The 22582-nt window shown below is 51.0% G+C and overlaps 1 protein-coding gene across 1 annotated transcript; it reads right to left on the reverse strand.

Moving 5' to 3' along the window:
- Positions 1 to 10851: 10851 nt before the first annotated feature.
- LOC127695616 (tripartite motif-containing protein 16-like) lies at positions 10852 to 18775 on the reverse strand. Its single transcript, XM_052197956.1, has 8 exons — positions 18720 to 18775; positions 18584 to 18627; positions 17590 to 18254; positions 14123 to 14218; positions 13698 to 13931; positions 12761 to 12923; positions 12523 to 12585; positions 10852 to 11408 (listed from the first exon to the last, which is right to left on the reverse strand). The coding sequence occupies exons 1-8, from the start codon at positions 18773 to 18775 to the stop codon at positions 10852 to 10854; spliced, it is 1878 nt and encodes a 625-aa protein (XP_052053916.1).
- Between the last annotated feature and the right edge of the window lie 3807 nt (positions 18776 to 22582).

Raw genomic sequence — 22582 nt, forward strand, 5'->3', positions numbered from 1 at the left:
GGTTTTTGGTGTTTTTTTGTTTGTTTGTTTTGGCGTTTTTCAAGACAGGGTTTCTCTGCTGTCCTGGAACTCACTCTGTAGGCCAGGCTGGCCTCGAACTCAGAAGTCAACCTGCCTCTGTCTCCCAAGTGTGTATGCATGTTTTTTATATGTGAGTGCACACTTGTGTTGGGTGCACCTGGACCTGTGCACGGGCCGAGGCTCAAGCCACCGAGTCACACAACACGACCATCACTTAGAGTAGAGCAGATGTGGCTCTCCACATACGCGCCTTCATGACCTTCTCTTTCTGGCCTATCCCGCTCTTCTGGGACTGCATATTCTTGCCTGGTCAGAATTTCCTCTGGGTCCAGCTCTGCAATCCTAGACAGGCTCAGCCTTGCTATTTATCCCCAGAGATCAGAGACTTGCTTTGGATAATGCTTTTGTTGTTGTTATGTTTTTCCCAAGACAGGGTTTCTCTGTGTAGCCCTGGCTGTCCTGGAACTCACTCTGTAGATCAGGCTGGCCTCAAACTTAGAAATCTGCCTGCCTCTGCCTCCCAAGTGCCGGGATCAAAGGTGTGCACCACTGCCGCCCAGCTGGAGAATGCTTTCTCCTCAGAGCACCCCAGGCCTTGGAAGCCAGACATAGGAGAAGCCTTTCCTGACTCCTTGCTGCCATTGAGGTCTCCACAGTCAAGAAGGGACCCTGTAGACCCACCAGCAGGGCCTCTGCAACTGTACTCTCAGGGATAGACACGTTCTACAAGGTAGGAGGATACTGTGGAGGAAAAGGCTCCAGCCTGCCTTAGGCCTTAGGCCTAAGGAGAGCAGAGGCTGCTCCACTTCCTGTAAGCCTATTACAGGAGGGTGCCAGCTGCCCCACCCTCCCGCTACAGGCGAGGATACACAGCGAATCCTTCTGTGGGTGAGGCAGGCACAGGAGGAGAATCGTGCTTGGGAAGGACGGACTACAAGTTATAGTGGGTGGAACCTACTTTCCCAACCACCCCAGGAAGTTCAGATAGGATTTCTGGAGGAGATTTGGTCTTATGGTGATTTGGGGGGGCAACTAGCCAGGGACCCTGGTAACTTTGACTGTCTAATGGCCAGATTCAAGCACATTTGCATATCACTATAATTTGCATACTCCAGAGGCAAGGTCTCTGGCTTCTGTGTGTCTCTGTCTTGTGGCTTCAGGGTCCAAGGATAAGAGTGTGAAAGCCGGAAGAGACAGCTCTCTGGGCTGCTAAGATGGCTCCAAGGGTAAAATGTGTCGCTAAGTCTGCTGACCTCACTTCTGTTCTCAGGTGTGACATGAGAGACCTGAGACCTCAAGTCTGAGAAGAGAGAACGGGTTCCCAAAATTGTTCTCTAACTCTGACACATGCTTTTCTTCCAGAGCACTCCAATGTGGTTCCCAGCATTGACACTGGGCGGCTCAGAACCATCTATCACACCAGCTCCAGGACAACCAACACCCTCTTCGGGCCTCCTCAGGTGTGCTCACTTGTGCACACACACACACACACACACACACACACACACACACACGCACACACACGCACACGCACACAAACACACACACACACACACAGATAACAAAATAAATCTTAAAAAAAGCCCACAAAACAAGAAGGGTGATTCTTGAGGGACACCCAGCATTGACTCTGGTCTTTACATGAGGGGTACATGTGTACATTGCACCTGCATGCACAATCATGCACATAGACATTAATTAGTCAATTAATTAAACAAACACACAAACAGGAAGAACTCTCCCAACTCGGTAGAAGAGAGACAGAGAGCCCTATTTAAAAACTAGTCAAAGTGGGTGTGGTGGCCCACTACTAGCACTGGGAGCACTCAACTTGCAACCTCAGCTCTGGAAGAAACAAAGAAGCAAAAGAGAGGGCATCAGACTCGAGTGGACAGCAGTCCGAAGCAACATAAATACATAAATGCTCCACAAATGCTCAGGACGACGTTCATCCCTCTTAGTCATCAAAGAAAAAAAAAAAAATGAGCCAACCGGCAAAAAGACCTGTGGCGTGGCTTCACACCAGTGAGGTAGCTTCACACCAGCAAGGTAGCTTCACACCAGCGAGGTAGCCCCACCCCAGGGGGCTGGCTGCAGTCACACCAGCGGGGTGTGTCACACCAGCGGAGGTGCTTCACTCTGGATGACTGGGAGTCGCTGTCCTTATGCAGACTGCAAGCGTCTCTTACTTAGAGGTCACCTCTGGGCTCACACTTTATTATATTGCTAACAGTTCCCAAGCTGGTGTTGGTATCCCGTCTCTAGCTGTGAGGGCTATCACGTGAGAGCCAGCTTACCCTGAGCTTCCTCAGGCACAGGGTTAGGAGGAAGAGATGGGACCCAGTAAGATTTGCCCACTGGTCCCATAGACCAGGCGTCGAAGGCGGGAGGGCGTAATTACAGGAAAATTGCAGCTTTCTCAGGATTCTCAGGTCCTCTGGGGAGCCCCACCCTAAACTTCGACCCCCCTCTCGATCAAGATGACCTGTCTAGAGTTCTGGACCAGCCTTCTCCCTACCCTGAACTAAGATACCTCTTTAGGCTGAGGCTCCCACTGGGCTGGGGCATCATCTCCTTATGCGTGGTTTCTTCCTACCTGTGGGATAATTCGCCCCATGATGAATTACCTAGACTGCCCTCGGGTGTCAGCTTCAAGGCCTCTTCCTCTAAACCAAGGCATCCGTCTGTTGTGTGTTGTGTGTCGCTCACTAAACTTCCATGCGAGTTGGCAGTTTTCCATGGATTTAGCAAGTCCATTTTCCTCCTCCTCCCCCTCTCCCTCCTCCTCCTTCAAGACAATAGCAGAAGAAGAGGCAGCCTGTGATGTTCAGTTCACTGGGCCAGATGGGACTCTGTTCACATGACAATTAAGAAAAAGACCTGTAGCAGGGCAGTGGTGGTGTATACCTTTAATCCCAGCACTTGGGAGTCAGAGGCAGGAGGATTTCTGAGTTCGAAGCCAGCCTGGTCTCCAGGACAGCCAGGGCTACACAGAGAAGCCCTGTCTTGAAAAAGAAAGAAAGAAAAGAAAAAGAAAAAGGTCTATATAGGCTCACTGCTCTTTCAGAGGATTTAGGTTCAAATTCCCAGCACCCACGTGGTGATTCACAACTGTTACTCCAATTCCATGTTGATCCAGCGCCCCCTTCTGGCCTTCACAATTACTGCACCCATGTGGTACACATACACACGTGCTGGCAAAATATGTGTGCGTACACATTAAATCAATAAATCTAAAAACATTTTTGAAGTCAGTTTATCAGTGTGATGGTTATCCTTGGTTGTCAACTTGTCTATATCTTAAATTAGCTAAAATCCAAAAAAATGAAGGTCATACTCGTGGAGGCTTTTTGCTTAATTTGAAGTAAGAAGATCCATTTCGAATCCAGATCTTGGGGGTAGGAAGGCACTTCTTTGATCCAGATCTTTTTCTGGGAAAAGACACAATTTTTTTAAAAAAGATTTTATTTATTATATATAAGTATACCGTAGCTGTCTTCAGACACACTAAAAGAGGGCATCAGATCCCATTACAGATGGTTGTGAGCCACCATATGGTTTCTGGAACTTGAACTCAGGACCTCTGGAAGAGCAGTCAGTGTTCTTAACCTCTGAGCCATCTCTTCAGCCCTGAAAAGACATGTCTTTAATCTGGATCTTGTGATGGGAAGATATGCCTTTAATCTGGGTCATGCCCCCTCTGAAAGCCTATAATAGGACATGAGAGGGAGGAGTGTTTGCCCTTTGCCTGTTTTCCCTTGCCTTGCTAGCAGGTCCACTCACGCCTTTCATTGGCATTAGAGCAGTGGTTCTCAACCTGTAAGCCTAGATCCCTTTGGGGGTCAAATACCAGATATCCTGCATATCAGATATTCACATTATAATTAATAACAGTAACAAAGTTGGTTATGAATCATCAGTGAAGTAATTTTATGGTTGAGGTCACCACAGCTTGAGAAACTACATTAAAGGTTCACAGCATTAGGAAGCTGAGAACCACTGCGTTAGAGTCTGACTTCAGGGTTCCATTCCAGTGTGTCCTGAAGACCAGCCGAGCCATCTAGTCTCCGTCTCACGCACTGAACAACTACTGGATTCTTGGACTTTCTGTTCACAACCAGCCATTGTGGCTGTCTTCGTTAGGTTTCTGTTGCTACGACAAAATGCCATGACTAAAAAGCACATTGAGAAGGAAAAAGAGTTTATTTGGCTTCTGCTTCTGTAGTGTTGAAGAAAGTCAGAACAGGAACTCAAAAAGGACAGGGATCTGGAGGCAGGAGCTGATGCAGAGGCCATGGAGGGACACTGCTTACTGGCTTGGTCCATGGCTTACTCATACTTTCTTACAGAACCCAGGAACACCAGGGATGGCCTCACACACAATGGGCTGGGCCCTCCCCCATCGATCACTAATTAAGAAAATACTTCCTGCCAGATCTTGGGTCCCCCCCACCCCACCCCCCGCCCCCGGATTTGGTTTTCTCGATACAGGGTTTCTCTGTATAGCCCTGGCTGTCCTGGAGCTCACTCTGTGGACCAGGCTGGCCCTCGAACTCAGAAATCTGCCTGCCTCTGCCTCCCAGAGTGCTGGGATTACAGGCGTGCGCCACCACTGCCCAGCTCTGGCCAGATCTTATGGAGTCATTTTCTCAATTAAGATTCCCCTGTTTCGGGCTGCAGAGATGGCTCAGCAGTTAAGAGCACTGACTGCTCTTCTGAAAGGTCTGAGTTCAAATCCCAGCAACCACATGGCGGCTCACAACCATCCGTAATGAGATCTGACGCCCTCTTCTGGGGTGTCTGAAGACAGTTACAGTGCACTTATTTATAATAAATAAATCTTTGGGGTCAGAGCGAGCAGGGACTGAAAGAGCACGGCTAACTGACCAGAGCGAGAGGGGCTGACCAGAGCGAGAGGGGCTGACCAGAGCGAGCAGAGGTCCTAAATCCAATTTCCAGCAACCACATAAAAGCCCACAACCATTTGTACAGCTACACCATATACATAAAATAAATAAATAAATATTTTAAAATAAACATTTCCCCCTTTGGGAAATGTTTATGTGTCTGCAGTTTGTGTGTCTAGTTGATATAAGACTAGGTAGCACTGTTGTGTTAGCTGGTCTGCAGCCTGTAAGTCATTCCAATAATCCCCCTTTTATATATTTAAGTGAGATTCATTCTGTAAGTTCTGTTACTCTGCAGAACAATGGCTAAGACAAGCAGGGTTGGGATGGGGGCTTTGCTGGGAAGCGTTATCTTTCTAGGAGAGGCTCTCGGAGCCCAGAGTGACATAGGCTAGTGTGTCCAACAGGTTGAAAGGTGCTGAAGCAGGTGGTGGGTCTCAGCCGCTTAACAGCAAATGCAGCAGGACCGGGGCAGAGTCCCTAGACACAAACCTGACCCCCAGCGAGTGTTTGTGAGTCTTCGAAGGTGTCAAAGCCCAAGCAACTGAACGCTACCCGTGTGAGTGAAGGCGTGCATGACACCAAAGTGCAGGTGATAGGGTTAAGCTCGTTCTCGAGGAAGCGGTCACTGTGTGCAGTTCAGCGTGTGCTGTGTACCCCCTACCCAGAGAGAAAGTTCTCAGGGGCTGGAGAATGGTTTCCTGGCCCAGCGCCCTCCGTCAACAATCAGCTAATGGAGAAGCAAAGGTCACAGCCCCAGCAGGGTCTGTCATCCCTGGGAAGCCAGCTTTGAGCAGCAGGTGCGGCCAGCAAGGGATTTTCCATTCCTGCCACTCAGGCAAGGACAAGCCTGCCCCCGCTAGCCTGCTGGGGTCAGGAGGTACACCTTTGCACCACGGAAGCACCAGAGTGTCCACAGTGGTGGCTAGGGATGGCTGGGTGGCTTGTGGAGAGAGAACTAGAAGGGCTAGCCTCCTGTCCACACAACTGTATCCAATGTTGCTGTTCTTGATGGAACAATTGGGACAAATGATAGGATCTTTTTGTGCTACATTGTTGCTAACATTTTTCCCTTCTCTCTCTCTCTCTCTCTCTCTCTCTCTCTCTCTTCCTCTTCTCCCCTCCCCCCTTTAAAAAACAAGGTCTAATTCTGTAGATCTGGCTAGCCTGGAACTCACTATGTAGACTGGGCTAGCCTCAAACTCATCCATCGTTGAAATCCACCTGCCTCTTTTTCTCAAATGCTTGCATCAAGGGTATGTGCCACCACACCCAGATAAATGTTCCCTCCTTCCTTTCTTTCTTTTGCTTTTTGTTTTGTTTTGTTGTTTTGTTTTTTGAGACAGGATTTCTCTGGGTAACTGTCCTGGAACTCACTCTGTAGACCAGGCTGGCCTTGAACTCAAAGATCTGACTGCCTCTGCCTCCCAAGTGCTGGGATTAAAGGTGGGCACCACCACTGGCTGGCAAGTGTTACTTTCTTAAAATGTCATATGCTTCTATACATTTTTATAAACCAAACCTGAGTTACCTCATCACAGTTGTTGGCCAGAAAGTGCCCCACACACCACACTATTACCAAAGCCATTGGTTGCATACCAGACCAGATGTTCCAATCCCACTGCTGAAGATACCACATGGTTTTGATTCAGGACATTGAGAGATCATGCTGCAACTAAGCTTAGCCAGGCATTGGGGGCACACGCTTTTAATCCCAGCACTTGGGAGGCAGAGGCAGGCAGATTTCTGAGTTTGGGGCCAGCCTGGTCTACAGAGTGAGTTTCAGGACAGCCAGGGCTACACAGAGAAACCCTGTCTCAAAAAAAAAAAAAAGAAGAAGAAGAAGCTTGGGGCTGGGGCTGGAGAGATGACTCAGTGGTTAGGAGCACATTGACTGCTCTTCTGAAGGTTCTGAGTTCAAATCCCAGCAACGACGTGGTGACTCACAACCATCCTAAATGAGATCTGATGCCCTCCTCTGGGGTGTCTGAAGACAGTGACAGTGTACTTACATAAAATACATAAATAAATCTTTGGGCTGGAGCCAGCAAGTGGAGCCAAAGAAAGAAGAAAAAGTGTCTGAAGACAGCTACAGTGTGCTTACATATAATAAATGAATATTAAAAGACAAACAAAAAACAAAACAACAAGTAGAAGCTCCCTGACCCCGCCCCCATTCAAGCTGTTTCAGTGCCTCACCCGTTTGGTTTGTACGAGGGCAGAAAATGAAGCCCATTGGGCTGAACCTTGGCCATGCGCACAGAAGCCACCTAGGGCGTATGTGTGACTCTCTGGAACAAGCTGAGCAGTAACCTAACATCTGTGACACCCCCAGCTGTGTGGCTTGCCTTGCCGTGGGAGACAAAAGCATCATGGGCCTCAGCCTCCGGGCAGGAAGAGTCCCGCAGCCACAAACGAGGAAGAAGTGAAGCGGTGGCTTCTAGAAACACCTGGCAGGAAGCCCGAAGCCATTTAGCAGGTGGCCTTGTGCTTCTGGCAGTTTATTACTTATTTTGCAAGGCTGAGCCACTAAACAGGTGTCCTTTAACACTTCGCTCCGTTCCGTTCGTTCCATTCAGGGCAGGCAAGCTGTCAGGGTCTCCGCCTGGCTTCTAAGAACCGAAGACATTCCCTCTGCAACCTCCAGACCTAGGACACCTCAGAATGGGGTGAGATGACTAGACCAGCTTAGGGAAGAGTTGGGGGCGTGGCTCGGTGGTAGGCCCTGCCTATAATCCCCCAATGAGGAGCTGAGGGCGTGGCTCAGTGGGAGCCTCTGCCTAGAATCCCCCAATGAGGAGCTGAGGGCGTGGCTCAGTGGTAGAGCCCCTGCCTAGAATCCTCCAGTAAGGGACTGGAGGTAGTCACCTGAGTGGGGTATCACACACCTTTAACCCATGTATTGGAAAGGCAGAAATGAGAAGATCTCTGTGAGTTCAAGTCCAGCCTGGTCTCTCCATAGCCAACCTCAGGTTGGCCAGGGCTACCATAGTGAGACCCTGTCTCAAAACAAAGACAAACAAAAAACCTTAAGAAAAGGCAAAAAGCTCAACCATTCAGGTAAAAGTTTAATGAAGTATTTTTTAGAGACTATGACCAATGAACTGTGGCCCGTGGAGTAATTTACCTAGTTTTGTGAATACAATTTTCTGGGTTCCAGGGCTGAGGTTAGCGGGACAGGGAGACAGAGATGGAAACACTGTGGTGGATCTGATCTTTAGTTACCATTTTGATAGTCTGACTGAGCGGCGTTTGTATCGATGTTGGGGAATGCTACAATAAAGTATTATGCAACTCTGAGACTGAGGTGATGCCTCTTCTTGTCTCATGGTTAGTGCGACCTTCTCCACTTTCTGACCTGGGAAGTCCTGGGAGTCTGGATTCCTCAGCAGATACATATGCTATCCAGATGCATGCTGTTCTGTAGATGGGGAGGGGGGCTGGGAAGGCTACCTCCCGCACCGCCTGCTGATGGCCGCAGTCTGAAGGTTCTTCAGGCTCAGGGGAGGTAGGAACGGAGACGGCACGCGTCTCAGGTTGTCAGGCTTGGCAGACAGGGTTTCTCTGCGCAGCCCTGGCTGTCCTGGAACTTGCTCTGTAGACCAGGCTGGAATGGGAAAGGAGTCGAAGGGGGACACAGTCATCTGTTGCTTTGCTGAAGTCATCGCAGCAATCTGACGTCATCTGTGACACGTGGTTAGGTTGTCTCAAGTTTGCACTCACCTACTGGATATCGTACAGTAGTAATTCGCACTCAGTGACTTCTCTTTCCCTGTGCTGGAGACCTTGAGTGCGCTAGGAAAATGTTCTACCGATGCGTCGTCGCACCCCAAGCCTGGCACCTGCATGATGCGCCCTGACCACACGGAAGGAATTCCAAGGGCCAGTCACTGCTCCAATATTATCCCTAACCCCTGTGACACTTTGTCCTGTGAAGTGGGTGCTGAGCAGTGGCCAAAGGGACCTCAATTCCGACCTGCGATACACGTGTACTCCTAAGGTGTCCCTACCTAAGGGAGTCCCCATAGAAAGAGCAGCTGTTTAAGAAAGGAACACCCTCGTATCTTTGGATGTCTGTCCCAGGACACCGAGGCTTGTCCCTCACGCACCATCCTGTATGTCTTGGGGAGCCAGCAGGGTGGGCAACGCAGTTGGTCAGCTCCCTTGAGGGGAGACTTTGTTACCCCACTGTCTGTGTGTGTTGACAGTCACCGCCTTTGCTGTCCCTGCCCTCAGAACAGCTGGGAAGGACACTTAGCCCTTCTCTAGTCCCCTCCCCCACTTGTCTCATTCCCTTTTGTTCCTAGAACTTGCTGTTGTCATTGAGGATGACTGAATTTTCCACCATCTAGAGCCCTGGGATTACTGCCTGTGATTCCAAGGCTTGATTCCCCCCCTTTTTGGAGGGGGGGGGGAGGGTCTCATTATGTAGCCCAGACTTGCCTCTGGAACTTGCAGCCGTTCTCCTGCCTCAGCCTCCTGAGTGATACAATTACAGGGATGATCCCCCCACGCCCAGCTGGCTCTCCCCCCCCCCCCATTCAGAATGAGTCGGGTGAAGCATGAAGTCCTAGGAATGAGAAAAGGCTCTCTCCTCAACGTGGGGAAAGAGTTTCATAGCCTTGTACCCCGCAGGAACAGCAGCCCACGGTAAATAAATGCAGAGCCGGCAGAAGACCCTAGGGAGAGGGGTCACCATTTGGTCACAGCCAGGGTTCGCTCAGAGGGCGCCTCAGGAGATCTTCAAAGATATCATTGCTCTCCCTACCACAAAAGGAGTACCTCAAGGAGAAAACAGTAATTTCTCCAGGAGCCGGCGGGGCAGGGGTTGAATTCCCAGGTGCCCTTGCGGTGGGGTACCTCCTAGTCCGGCTGCCAGCTGCCTTGCCCTAGGGGCTCTTGTGACCTTTATCAGTTTGTGGATCATTAACCTGGCTGAGGCCCTGCTTTAAACCCACAGGAACTGTGGCCGGCTGAGTCTGGAAATTCAGAATACTTTCCCACTGGACAAGAACCCCCTGGATTGGGGGTGGGCAGGGCTTCAATCCAACCGTCAGGGTCCCTAGCAGTGGCCTGGGCCTGGCCATGGACGAAGCTAAAATACCTCCTTCCAGGACCCACACTGGGCAAATTAGATTATAAAGGCCTGGGTGTCCCAGCACCACCCCCCACCTCTTCCACACTTCCCATGAGTGGAGTAGACTCATCACTGAAGGCCGGGAATCACTTCTACAAACCGTACAGATGAGGATGAGAGATGTAGTTTACCCACCTGGTAGCCATAACCTTCCACGCTGCCAAACACTGAGCTAGACACTTTACAGAGCTTAGCTGTCCTGCCCCACCACTCTAACCTGGACCTCAGCCCTCAGCCCACCAGTCTTGGGTCTAAGGCGGGGCTGGGTTCCTCGGCCCCAACATTCCAGTCCCCAGATAAGGTAGAACTCTGCCAACCCTCCTGTCTGTCCAGCGCTACTTCACAGTATGGCCACCTGGAGAGAGAAGTCCCCTTGACTCAAGCTCAAGCCTCGTCCATTCTGAGGCTTTGCAGCTCCAAAGAATGAGAAGCGACAGCATTGCAGGGGCTGGGGATGGGTGTGTGTGTGGATGGGGTGGGGGTGGGGGAAGGGGTGGTATTTAAAGCAGAATTTTGGCCTCTGAAAGACATGGCTATCCCCATCCCCAGGAGACCTCCAGTCTGGTTCAGAGCCCTTCCAGTGTCACCGAGGTCACCATTATTTCTAGGCCGGTAGGGCAGATGGATTCAGACATAGGGCGGGGAAGCAGGTGGGCCACCCACTTTCATCCTTGGCGCAGGGGGACCACGCCACGCCGCTGACAGCCACCCTCTCCGCACCTGCCCAGCCAGTACGTAGAGTCTAACTTTATTGGCGGCCAGCCTGGGCCGGCGGGCGGGCACTGCCTATGCCTCAGGGTGCTGCTTGAGGGTGAGCGAGGCTCCGCTGCTGACCATGACCGCAGGGTACAGAGGTTCTAGGAAGGAGGTGAGGAACCGGTAGAGGAGGCTCACGTCGCCCGCCACGCCGTAGAAGGACAGGCAGCCGGCCCCGAAGTCCAGCGCCACGCCGAGCGTGTGGTGGTAGGATCCGTGCAGCACCGTCTGTGTGTTGTTGTGCCACACGGAGAACTTGAGCGAGTCCCACTCCAGACACCACGAGTAGGGGTTGCGGCCCAGCAGGTAGACGATGTTGCGACGGGGGCGGCCGCTCAGCGGAGGGTTGCGACGGTAGGTGACTCCCAGGCACATCCACGAGTTGGACACCTCAGCCTCCCAGTAGTGACAGCCTTCGGACAGGCCTGGGCAGCACAGAACCTGGGGCCACTGCTTGAAGCCCGGTACAGGGCTGTTGGTGGCCGAGGGTTCTAGAAGGATGCCCAGGTTCAACACTGAGTGTGTCTCCTTGAACAAGAACAGCTCTTCGCTGGCCGTGGCAGGGTCAAAGTTCAGGTTGCAGTAATCTGGGGTTGGGGATGGAGGCACAAGGGAGGCTGGGTCATTGTTCCCAGAGCGGGGGCACTGACTAAGAGCAGATTTTTGCAAAGAAGTTTGCAAATCTCACTGGATGCTTCTACCCCAGGGTTTTTTGTTTGTTTGTTTGTTTTTGTTTTTTCAAGACAGGGTTTCTCTGTATAGTCCTGGCTGTCCTGGAACTCACTCTGTAGACCAGGCTGGCCTCGAACTAGGAAATCCACCTGCCTCTGCCTCCCAAGCGCTGGGATTAAAGGCGCTGTGCCACCACTGCCCGGCTCTACCCCAGGTTCTTAGAAGCGGTATCCTCTCTATCTGTTGGTTTATTTTCATTGACCTTATTTTTGATGAGCCCAGGTTAGCCCAGGCAGACCTTGAACGCGTGGCAGGTATCTGGTCTCAGCCTCCCAACTGCTGGATTATCACACCTGGCTTTATCTACTTCTTAAAATAGCCCAGCCCTGGTAGGGCTGCACCAGACAGCCTGGAGGAAATAAGTCCCAGTACAATGTTGGACTTTTCTGGAAAGGCTGGGAAACAGGGGTCCCCCTCTCCTCCTTCCCACCAGGTCCTAACATAATCACCTTTCCTATTTGTTCAGGACAAGTTTGAGTGAGACTTGGGGAGAGTAAACGGTTCCTGGCTGAGGTGAACCAGAGGTCAAAGGTGTTCCATATCTGACCCTTAGTATCTCAGAAGCCTTGGGATTTAGTCCCAGAGCCAAGGCCAGGGAGAGGGCTTATAGGGACATCAAATAAACAGATGCTTGGAGTCTGAGGAGTAAATAAAATCTACTCCGGTTGACTTGGCTAACCCTCCGCAAGTTGGCAGTCATCCAGATAAGGGCAGAAGCTACTACACCCAAGGTCCAGAGAGCCAAGGAAGAGATATCTCAGAAGTAGGAAGGGACAGGACCTCCCCCTCTTCCTAACAGAGCCTGGAACCCAGGCTAAGCCTCTCTGAGGTCCCCAGTCTTCAGTGAGAGACGAGAAAAGGGAACAGGAAGTGCCCCGAGGCCTAAATGCTGGTGAGGCAGGAAGTCCAGACACCTAGGCATCCTCCCTCCTCTCCTCCCCCAGGTTGGCCTCGGGTTTGAGAACTCACTCTGGAGTAGTGTCTTTCTGTCCACAGCTGCGGGCAGCACCTCATAGGAGCTCATCCTGATGCCTGGGAGAGAGGGCTTTCCTGAGGACCCTCTTACAGCCCAGCCTCCCTCCAAAGAGAGGCTTAGCCATCCCGGAGCCCGGGTGCCCTGGGAAGGGCGGTCTACAGGTAGGAGGGCGCCACAACCACTGGAGGTGAGGAGGTGCCACTCCCAAGTTACAAGACTCCAGAGACTGACCCTTCAGTAGCAGCTGGTTGATGAAGCTAAGACCTATGTCCATCAGCCTGATGCGGAGCTGGGCCAGGGTCTCCGGCAGCTGAAGGAAGCTCTGTGTCTCCTCACAGTTGGCGCCTAGCAAGGGCTCCATGCAGGCAGGGAAGTGCTTCAGTCTGGGGAACTCCTGGTGTGCAGAGATCGGCAGCTAATACCCCATTAGCTAGGGCTCAGGCACCTGCTAGGGGGGCTGTCCACCTCCGTGGGCAAGGGGAAGGAAAAGTCCCGTTTTCAAACGTGAGCATCTCTCTCCTCGTTGTTTGGATGGATAGCTTAGGCTAGGGTTTCAGTGGCAGCCTGGCTACTTTAGAAAACAACAGGAGGGTTTGAGTCGCTCATAAAGATCATTGCTAAGTCATCCTGTCGTTCAGAGAGGGACAAGGTAATCCAGGATCTTTGAAATCTGTCCAGAGGTATTAGGGCAGTTGAAGGAAGCGGGTCAGTGGTAGGAGGCCCTGAGCATAGAGAAAGTCCCTGCCACTTTCTGGTCAGTCACTGTGCCCGCATTTCCCCACCTAGCTCCCCCACCCCCACCCTTCAGTAACACCAGGAACACGGCTGAAGAGGAAATGTGGATTTCGATACATAGACTAACTTTGCCTCACTCCTGCCTGTGGCTTTTCAGGGAGATTGAATTACACACTCAGAATCCATCCTTTCCTGAGGAAAAAGAAGGAATGGCTAATGTCTGCAGGCAGTGCAATAAAAGCAGCCGGTGCTGATGAGAGTTTAGGAGGATTGCGGACCTGGGGCTCTCAGTCAGAGTGGTGTAGGCCCACGCCCTGATTTCTTGGTCCCGGGCCTGCCTGGTATCTCTCTGTCTCTCTGTCTCTGTGTCTCTGTGTCTGCCTCTCTCTCTCTCTCTGTAGAGAAACAGGGCTTGGTCTAGAGGGGGTCTTGCCTGCAGGAACTGCTCATCACTCCTGTTGGTGAGCAGGCTGTGGAGCCACACGCTGTCCCCCTCCAACTTCAGCAGCCTGTTGTGGCTTTGCTGGATAGAGCTGCCCAGCTTTCCCAGGGCGGCCGCCTCCTCCTTCTCCACAAAATCCAAGACCTTCATCTGCAGCTGTTTAATCTCATGCAGGATCTCTGAGAAGCAGGTGTTCACCTCATCTCGCATCGTCTGAATCAGTTTCTGAGGTAGACGTGTAGGGAGGTATCCCTGAACCCCACTCCTGTACCCCACTATGCTGGTCCAAAGAGATCGGGGCATCCTGTCTCTGTCCAGTTATCCCTCCCCCACAATCCTCTAGCTTCTGGGAGGTCCCGGGACCCCTGGGAGACGCTGGGATGAGCCTGGGTCGGGCTGGAGGTAGCTCGCCTTACCGAGAGAAAACTCATTCTTCCTTGGTGTTTCTGGCTGTCCGAGGCGATGATCAGCATTTGATTCTCCACATTAGCCTGAATTTTCCGAACTTCTACCTGGAAGGGGTGGGGCAGAGGAGAGTAAGCGCCCTGATTCACAGAGAGTGAATGAGAGACTTTGGGGAGACCTGACTGCCAATTCAAGGGCTTTAGTGAACCCAAGACCAGGGTAGAAGAGCAAGTGTATCTCTTTTGCTTTTTTTTTCTTTTTTTAAAATTTTTTGATATTTATTTATTTATTTATTTTGAGACAGGGTTTCTCTATGTAGCCCTGGCTGTCCTGGAACTCACTCTGTAGACCAGGCTAGCCTCGAACTCAGAAATCCGCCTGCCTCTGCCTCCCAAGGGCTGGGATTAAAGGTATGCGCCACCACTGCCTGGCTCTTTTAAAGATTTATTTTATTTGAATACACTGTCTTCAGACACACTAGAAGAGTGCATCTGCTCCCATTATAGCTGGTGGACTGCCACGTGATTGCTGGGAATTGAACTCAGGATAAGAGCAGTCAGTGCTTTTATCCGATTATTCCTCTTATCCGCTGAGCCATCTCTCCAACCCACTTTTCTTTTTTGAGACAGGGTTTCTCTGTGGAACAGCCCTGGCTAGTCTGGGAACTGGCTTTGTAGACCAGGCTGACCTCTTAATTCAAAGATCTGCCTGCCTCTGCCTCCTGAGTGCCGGGATTAGAGATGTGTGCCGCCATTATGAGATTCTGGCTCCTCCTTCCTAGGAATCAGTTTCCTTGTTCCTGATAGTGATGGTCACAGGGCTTCAGGAGACAGGAAGGAGGAACTAGGACGGGACCCATGGCTTGAGCTAAGTTAGAAGTGGTAAGGCCACACAGGGCAGAGCATGTATGCTGCCACCTGGGCAGCACAGGGCAATGCTGCCTAGCTCTACATGAAGCTCACAAGTGTATTATCACAGTACAGAGAGAAGAGGTCTTAGGCAAGTTCCTATAGGGAAATGGTGCTTGCCCCCCTGGAAATCCAGGCAGGGTTCTCTTCCTCTGTGAGTCTCCCTGAAACCAAGGCCAGGTGAACTAAATGAAGCAGTTAGTGATATGCTTGCCTTTCTTCTAAGTTCTTTATCTTGCCAAACTGATGATAATATGTTAGGACAGTAAGGTTATCTAATATTCTTGACGGACTAACTGAAATATAATGAGCCCAGCCAGGCGGTGGTGGAGCACTCCTTTAATCCCAGTGCTCAGGAGGCAGAGGCAAGTAGATCTCTGTGAGTTCGAGGCCAGCCTGGTCTACACAATGCGTTTCAGGACAGCCAGGGTTACACAGAGAAACCCTCTCTCGGAAAAACAAAACCAATGTATGGGAGGAACAATACAAGTATATTAAAATTTGAAAGTAGAATGGAAAACCAGGCACTGAGGAGGTGTAGGCAGGATCAGAAGCTCAAGGCCACCCTTAATCTCATGGGGAGTTCAAGGCCAGACTGGTCTATTGGGGACCCTGCCTGAGGTGGAGGCAGGCTCAAAGAGGAGAGGAAGTTAGCCAACTTAAGCTGCAATGTGTGTGTTTGTATGTGTGTTGCGTGTGTCTACCTGTATGCAGGGGTACATGTATATGTTGAAGCTAGAGGACAGTAAATGTTTTTCTCAATCACTTGCTGACATATTTTCTTTTGGAAAAAGAAAAAAAAAAAGCCGGGCAGTGATGGTGCACACCTGTGATCCCAGCACTTGGGAGGCAGAGGCAGGTGGATTTCTGAGTTTGAGGCCAGCCTGGTCTACAGAGTGAGTTCCAGGACAGCCAAGGCTACAGAGCCAATCTGTTTTTTGTTTGTTTGTTTGTTTTTGTTTTGTGGGAAGAAGGAGCAGAGTTTATTTTATGATGTAGCCGAGGCTGACCTTGAACTCTGGGTCTTCTCTCCTAAACCACTTACATAGGCATGTGCCAAGATGCCCAGGTTTGGTTTGGTTTCATTTTACTGTTTTTTTTTTTTAAATGTCTTTTGCCTAGAAGTGATGTCTGCGTACTCTGTGCCAGCGGAGGCCAGAAAGAAGTATTGGGTCCCCTAGGGCTAGAGTTGAGAGCCACTATGTTGGGAACTGAACCCAGGTCTCTTAACCACTGAGCCCTTCTCCAGGCCCTCCTTCTGTTTCTGAAATGAGGTTCTGCTACGTAGCCCTGTGGCTTGAAGCTAGCTATGTAGACCAGGCTAGCCTTGAACCCAAAGCCATCTTCCTTCTTCAGTCTCCCAAATGTTGGAAATAGATTCACTACAGGGGCGAGCACATTATGTTTAAGTCTTGGTGGGCTGGAAGTCTTTTTTTTTTTTAATGCTTCTGTTCCTATACAGCCCGTTAAGGCTAATTTCTCAGAAGCCATGCCTGTTGTAGAGCATCCACCACTGCCTTCCTCTGAGGACCGCCACACAAGCACATAGGGTCCGGGAGTGATGCTTAATGTATGGTTGTGGGGCCCTCTGTTCCTGTGGTGAGCGCGCATGGTGGCGGGTAGGGAAGACTGTTTCAAACAAAACCAAGAAAAGAATGTAAGCAATTAGGAAGCAGCTGGTCATGCTTCTGAGCTCTATTTAAATTTTTTTGTCTGGTATTTTATGTGTACAGATGTTTTGTGTGCTCCCAGGGAACCGGAGTTACAGTTGTGAGCTACCCTGTGGGTAGTGGGAGTCGAACCCAGGTCCTCTGCTATTATGTATGCTTAGCTGATGAGCTGTCTCTCCAGCTACTGTCTTCTGGGGCTTCTCGGGAGGAGTAAGGTGCAGGCGTCCTGCACAGGGGTTTCCCGGATGCGTCTCTAAGGGAGGTTAGTAAACAGCCTTTCCTATCCCATAACCAACCGCGCATCCTTCACTACAGATGGAGACTTCTGACAAGCAGTTCTGTAGTCTTCCTTATTAACTTCCCAATGCCTTCCCGTGCCATAGCAGAACCCATCACGTTAGCAGCTGCCTAACTTCAAAAATTATTATTATTGTAGGGGCATGTGTGGGCGCCAAGGCTCACATATGGATATCAATAGACAACTTTAAGGAGATGGCTCTCTGTAGTCTGTCTGTCTGTCTGTCTGAGTTTTGCTATGAGGCTCTGGCTATCCTGAAGCTCACTATATAGATGAGGCTGGCCTCAAACTCACAATGAACTATCTGCTTCTGCGTCCCACACGCTGGGATTAAAGGATCGTGTCACCACGCCCCACACTCCTTCCATTTAAAGGTCGGTTCTGAGGATGGAACTGAGCCAGGGTAGCACCTTTACTCTCTAGACCACCTCGCGGGCCCTGTCTAAATGTCTTATCAGACAGGTTCGTTCCTCAGATTCCCGCCTTCCCATCTCAAGTATTTGGTGCCATAAAGCCTGGCTTCTGCTGTGATGATTTCCCCCGAGGAAATGTGACAGATTGTCAGGGCCTGGGGCGCGCCCTTTCCTCAGCGCCCCCCTCACCTCTTTGCGGGCCCGTTCATCCTCCAGGGAGGTGGTGTCATGGTTCTTGTGTTCCTCCAACATGCAGGCCCCGCACACGCAGCTGCCCTCCGTGCGGCAGTACAGCTGCCGGAGCTTGCGATGCTTGCGGCACAAGCGGTTCTTGAGGTCCCACACTGGGTCCAACAGCTGGTGGTCCTGGAACAGCTGGTCCTCAAAGTGGCTGCGCAGATGCTTCTCACACAAGGAAGCCACGCACTGCAGGCATGACTTGACCGCCCTCAGCTTCTGCGGAGAGCAGAAGTCACAGGGCACATCTGTGGGGCCAGCCAGGCCCCACATGGGCCCTGAGGTCTGGCCCTTGGCCTGGGTGAAACAAGCCACCATCTCCCCGAGAATGACATTCTTGCAGAGGCGGGGCCGGCTGGGAAAGGCCTCTCTGCACTGGGGGCAATAGTAAGTCTCCCCAATGGCAGCCTGGTGGTCCCAGAAACTCTGAAGGCAGGTCATGCAGAAGTTATGGCCGCAGGCAGTAGTGACGGGGTTACGGAACACCTCCAGGCAAATGGGACAGAGGACTTGGTCTTCCAACATGTGTTGAGTGCTGTTGCTGCTCATCAGGAACTGGAGGGGGGTTCTGGAGGACTGGGAAGAGAGCTGTGAGTGGGTTTTGTCCTGGGCTTGTCCTGAGAAGATAAGAGAAAAATCCAGGTGCGGCAGGGAGCCAGGGCATGGCCCTTTATACCAGGAACATGGTCTTGCACATCAGGGGCACGTTCTTTATGTCCTAGGCATGTTCCTCGTCACATCTGTCTTTGGGAAGCAGCTGTCTGACCATAGGGTACCCGGGCTGTGTCATCAGCCAACCACCATGTGGGTGGGCATTGAGAATCACGTGTCCTGGTCCCAGCCCCAGTTGTGGGGAGGTGGTGAAAGGCAGAGGGAATGACAGGATGGTAAGGGGAGGGGCTGCTCCCTCGGCACTGAGGAGGGATGGTCAGGGGCTTGAACTCACGTGAGATCTTCTGCATGTCAATGAGAGCCAGATACTTTGCTGCCCTGTGCCAAGAAGGAAAAGACCCACGGAGACTCAGGTACTAGGGGTCTCCCTCGCCAGCTCCTGGGGGTGTCCCCACCCTCTTGTGCCCTACCTGTGGACTGATGACTGGCGCCGTCGTCTCGCCTTTCTCTGTGGCTGCTGTTTCATGGTCTCCCTGTCCAGACGCCCTTTCCTTGAGGATAACCCCAGTTTTGTTGATGTCATAATTCAGGTGCTGCCAGTCCCTGCATCCTGCCTGTGATGTCATCAGGACACAGGTGTCCCATGGGGCAGACCACAGTGCTGTGAAGTACCAACACACTCTATCCCTCCACGTACGGACTCTCTCCCCCAGCTTCTCCATCCCTCGTGGCGGAGTAGCTATTAGCACCTAGGGCCGCTTACAATTGATGTTCATATTTCCCACCAAAGAGGGGAAATGGCCACTGAGCAGCAGGAGGATATGGGCTAACATATGACCCAAGCATCATTCTAGAATTCTTCTTCCTCCTCCTCTCCTTTTCTTCAAAGATTAATTTTTATGTATGCATGTTTTGTCTGTCCGTTAGTGTATGTGCACCCTGTGTATGCAGTTCCTGAGGAGGCCAGAAGATGGCGTCAGATCCCTGGATCTGTAGTTACAAATGGTTATGAGTCGCTGTGTGAGTGGACCCCCCACCCAGGTCCTTTGCAAATGTAACAAATGCAAAGGCACCAAATGGTTGATCCATCTCTCCAGCATCTCCCTTTCCTTCTCCTCCCGCTCCTTCTCCATGCAGGTGATCAAAGCCAGAGCCTAACACACAGGAGGCAAGCGCTGTACTGCTCACTCACTGCGTTACATTCCCCGGGGTAGCCCCGTAGCCCGGAGCAAGATCTTTTGGGAGATTCTGTCCTTTGCTTTCACTTTGTTTCCAACCCTTAGAAAGAGAAGTCAGGGATTGGGAGCTGAAGAGAGCTGCCATTGCTCTGATTTAGTGGACTGTGGCTTATTTCCTGCCCTTCTGAACCTCACAGGAAAAAGCTTCTAAAAAGTTTCAGGCTATCGAGTCAATCTGCTTCAAAAGCCTGTTGATCAGTAGCCGGGAACAGAAGGCAGCCTTTTCTCATCGTGGGGAATCCAGAGGAGGCATCTTCTACTAATTAAGTGTCTGCTGAAAGTTCTTGGTGGAAATCTTGTATGAGAGTAATGGAGTTCCTTTTCCTGAGAGGGTCTGAGCTGCAGACCCAGGGAACTAAAACCTAGCTTTTCATGCTCTGGATCTTGAAAAGTTTCTGGACTCCACTCACCAAAAACTAATCTAAAATCCAATGCAGAGCATATCCAGGGCTCGTCACGTCAGCAGGAGTGATCTCACTGCTGTCTGAACACACCACGTGCAGTTTGCCTGATGCACGAAGTCACACCACAAACAAACACTGCCTCATGCCTCTGCTATGGCTGGAGACTGTTGTATGTTGGGAACTGCAGTGTTTTGACTGTACATATGACGCTGTTCTGCTCTTGTGGAAACATAATGGTTTAATTACAAAAATACACGGTTTTAACCACTGCATTCGTCAGCGTGTATCGAATCGCGGTTCCACTAGAGTCTGGTGTTGAGGTTTGAAACTGTGATCTTGTGTGTGCTGGGCAAGCCCTGGTCAGCTGAGCTATCTCCTCAGTGGGTACTTAAGTTGCCCAGACTGGTCTTGAAGTCGTTGCTTATCTAAAAATGACCTTAATCCATGATCTTTCTGTTTTAGCCTCTCAGGTACACGGGAGTAGAGGTATGCCCAGTTCCCTGATCCCCTTACCCCATAGTTTGTCTCACTGCGCGCGCGTGCGCGTGTGCGTGTGTGTGTGTGTGTGTGTGTGTGTATGTTTCCCATAGGGAACAGAAGCTATCAGATCCCCTGGAACTGGAGTTAAAGTGAGTGTAAGTTGCCTTGTGGGGGGCTGGGAATCCAACCTGAGTCCTCTGGAAGAGCAGCCAGTGCTCTTAACTGCTGAGCCATCTCTCTAGAGCCGGCTTTAGAACTCTTTTTGCATTTTAAAACTCTGCAAGAGGAGGCTGAAGACAGAAGGATCTCGAGTTCCAAGTGGAATCCTGCCAAGGAAAAGCCAGCACTCACTACAAATTTCATATATATATAAAACGTGTATCAGGTGTTTCATCTGCACGTATGTCTGTGCACCACGTGCCTGTAGAGGCCAGAAGTAGGTGTCAGATTCCATGGAACTAGAATTACAGGTGGTTGTGAGGCACCATGTGGGTTCTGTAAACCAAGCACAGACCACCGCAAGAGCAGCCAGTGCTCTTAACAGCTGAGCCATCTCTCCAGCCTTAACCAATGAGCCATCTCTCCAGCCTTAACCGCTGAGTCATCTCTCCAGCCTTAACCGCTGAGTCATCTCTCCAGCCTTAATCGCTGAGTCATCTCTCCAGCCTTAATCGCTGAGCCATCTTTCCAGCCCCCATTATAGATTTTTAAAAAGCAAAGGCAACAAACAAAATTCAAGGGCTGGCAACATGACTCAGCAGTTAAGATCATTGGCTGCTCTTCCAATTGGTGCTCCACAGAGGACCTGGGTTGGCCCTCTGTGCCCTCACAACCGGATGGGACTCCAGTCCCAGAGGATTTGAGGATCTTCTGCTTCCCCAGCACCAGGCATGCACAGGGTGCACAGACCCACAGGGTGCACAGACACACAGGCAGGGAAAACTTCCATGCACATAAAATTATGTGTATCTCAGTTTCTAAGAAGTTCTGAGGGCACAATGCTCTTGCAGAGGACCTAGGGCTGGTCCTCGGCCCCCCAAATCAGGCCACTCGCCTCTGTCTGTAACCCCAACGGCAGGGATTCAGCGACCCTCTGACATCCTCAGACGCGCACACACACACACACACACATACACGCACACACACACAGACACACGCACACGCACACACACAGACACACGCACAGACACAGACACACACACACACACACACACTTTAACAGAGCATGGCGCCTTTTATCCCAGCACTCAGGAGGCAGATGTGCAGGCAGATCCCTGAGCTCCAGGCCAGCATGAGTTCTAGGACAGCCTGAGCTACATAAACCCTTAAAGTAATTTAAAAGATTCAAGGGAATGGAAATGTATGTACAAGCACTTAGCCAGCATGTGTGAAGGTCTTGGCTTCCCATCACCACAGAAAGAGAGGGAAAAAACTAGGTTCCGGTTGTCAGGAAGCATCTCTCAGACGTGCTATATACTGGTCTCATGGCTGTCTTGGAACTCACTCTGTAGACCAGGCTGGCCTCGAACTCAGAAATCTGCCTGCCTCTGCCTCCCAAGAGTGCTGGGATTACAGGCGAGTGCCACCACCGCCCAGCCTACAAATATATTTATATATAATAATATATGTTACACACACACACACACACACACACACACACACACACACACACACACAGGAACTTAAAAACAAAACAACAAAGACTGTAGTCAAAGGCCAGGGGAACTGGGAGTCGAGGCAGCGTGATGGAGTCGAGGCCCTAAGCCTCTCTCCAGCCCTGGCAGAGGCCTCACCTGCTTCTCTGCCTCATTCTGTCTCAGTTATGCTCCCTGATGATCTCAACCCACAATAGAGGCTTTTTACCAGTGCCTCTTACCCAGCACACGCGGGTCTCCAGCACCTCTATATCCGTGGGAGTTAAGGAAAGTTTTGTGAGTCCTGTGTTAGAGTCTGCAGACATGGGCTAGAAACTGGGGCTCTAAACACAGGGTCTGCCGCTGAGTTTCCTTTTCTTGGACTGAGGCCTTGTAATTCTTTGCTAGTCCAAGCGCAAAGGTACATAGCCCTCTCCCGCCAACAGCCGCTCTTGTCAGAGTGAATGCGGGTCAGAATCGCCTGGATCGTGATTATCAGCACCTCCTTATCTACTGTCTCCCCACCAGTCCGCTCCCTCTACGGGCAGCACTGGCTGTTTAAATCCCCACACAGCTC

This window comes from Apodemus sylvaticus, chromosome 10 (genome assembly GCF_947179515.1).
Source record: "Apodemus sylvaticus chromosome 10, mApoSyl1.1, whole genome shotgun sequence".
NCBI classification, from domain to species: Eukaryota; Metazoa; Chordata; class Mammalia; order Rodentia; family Muridae; genus Apodemus; species Apodemus sylvaticus.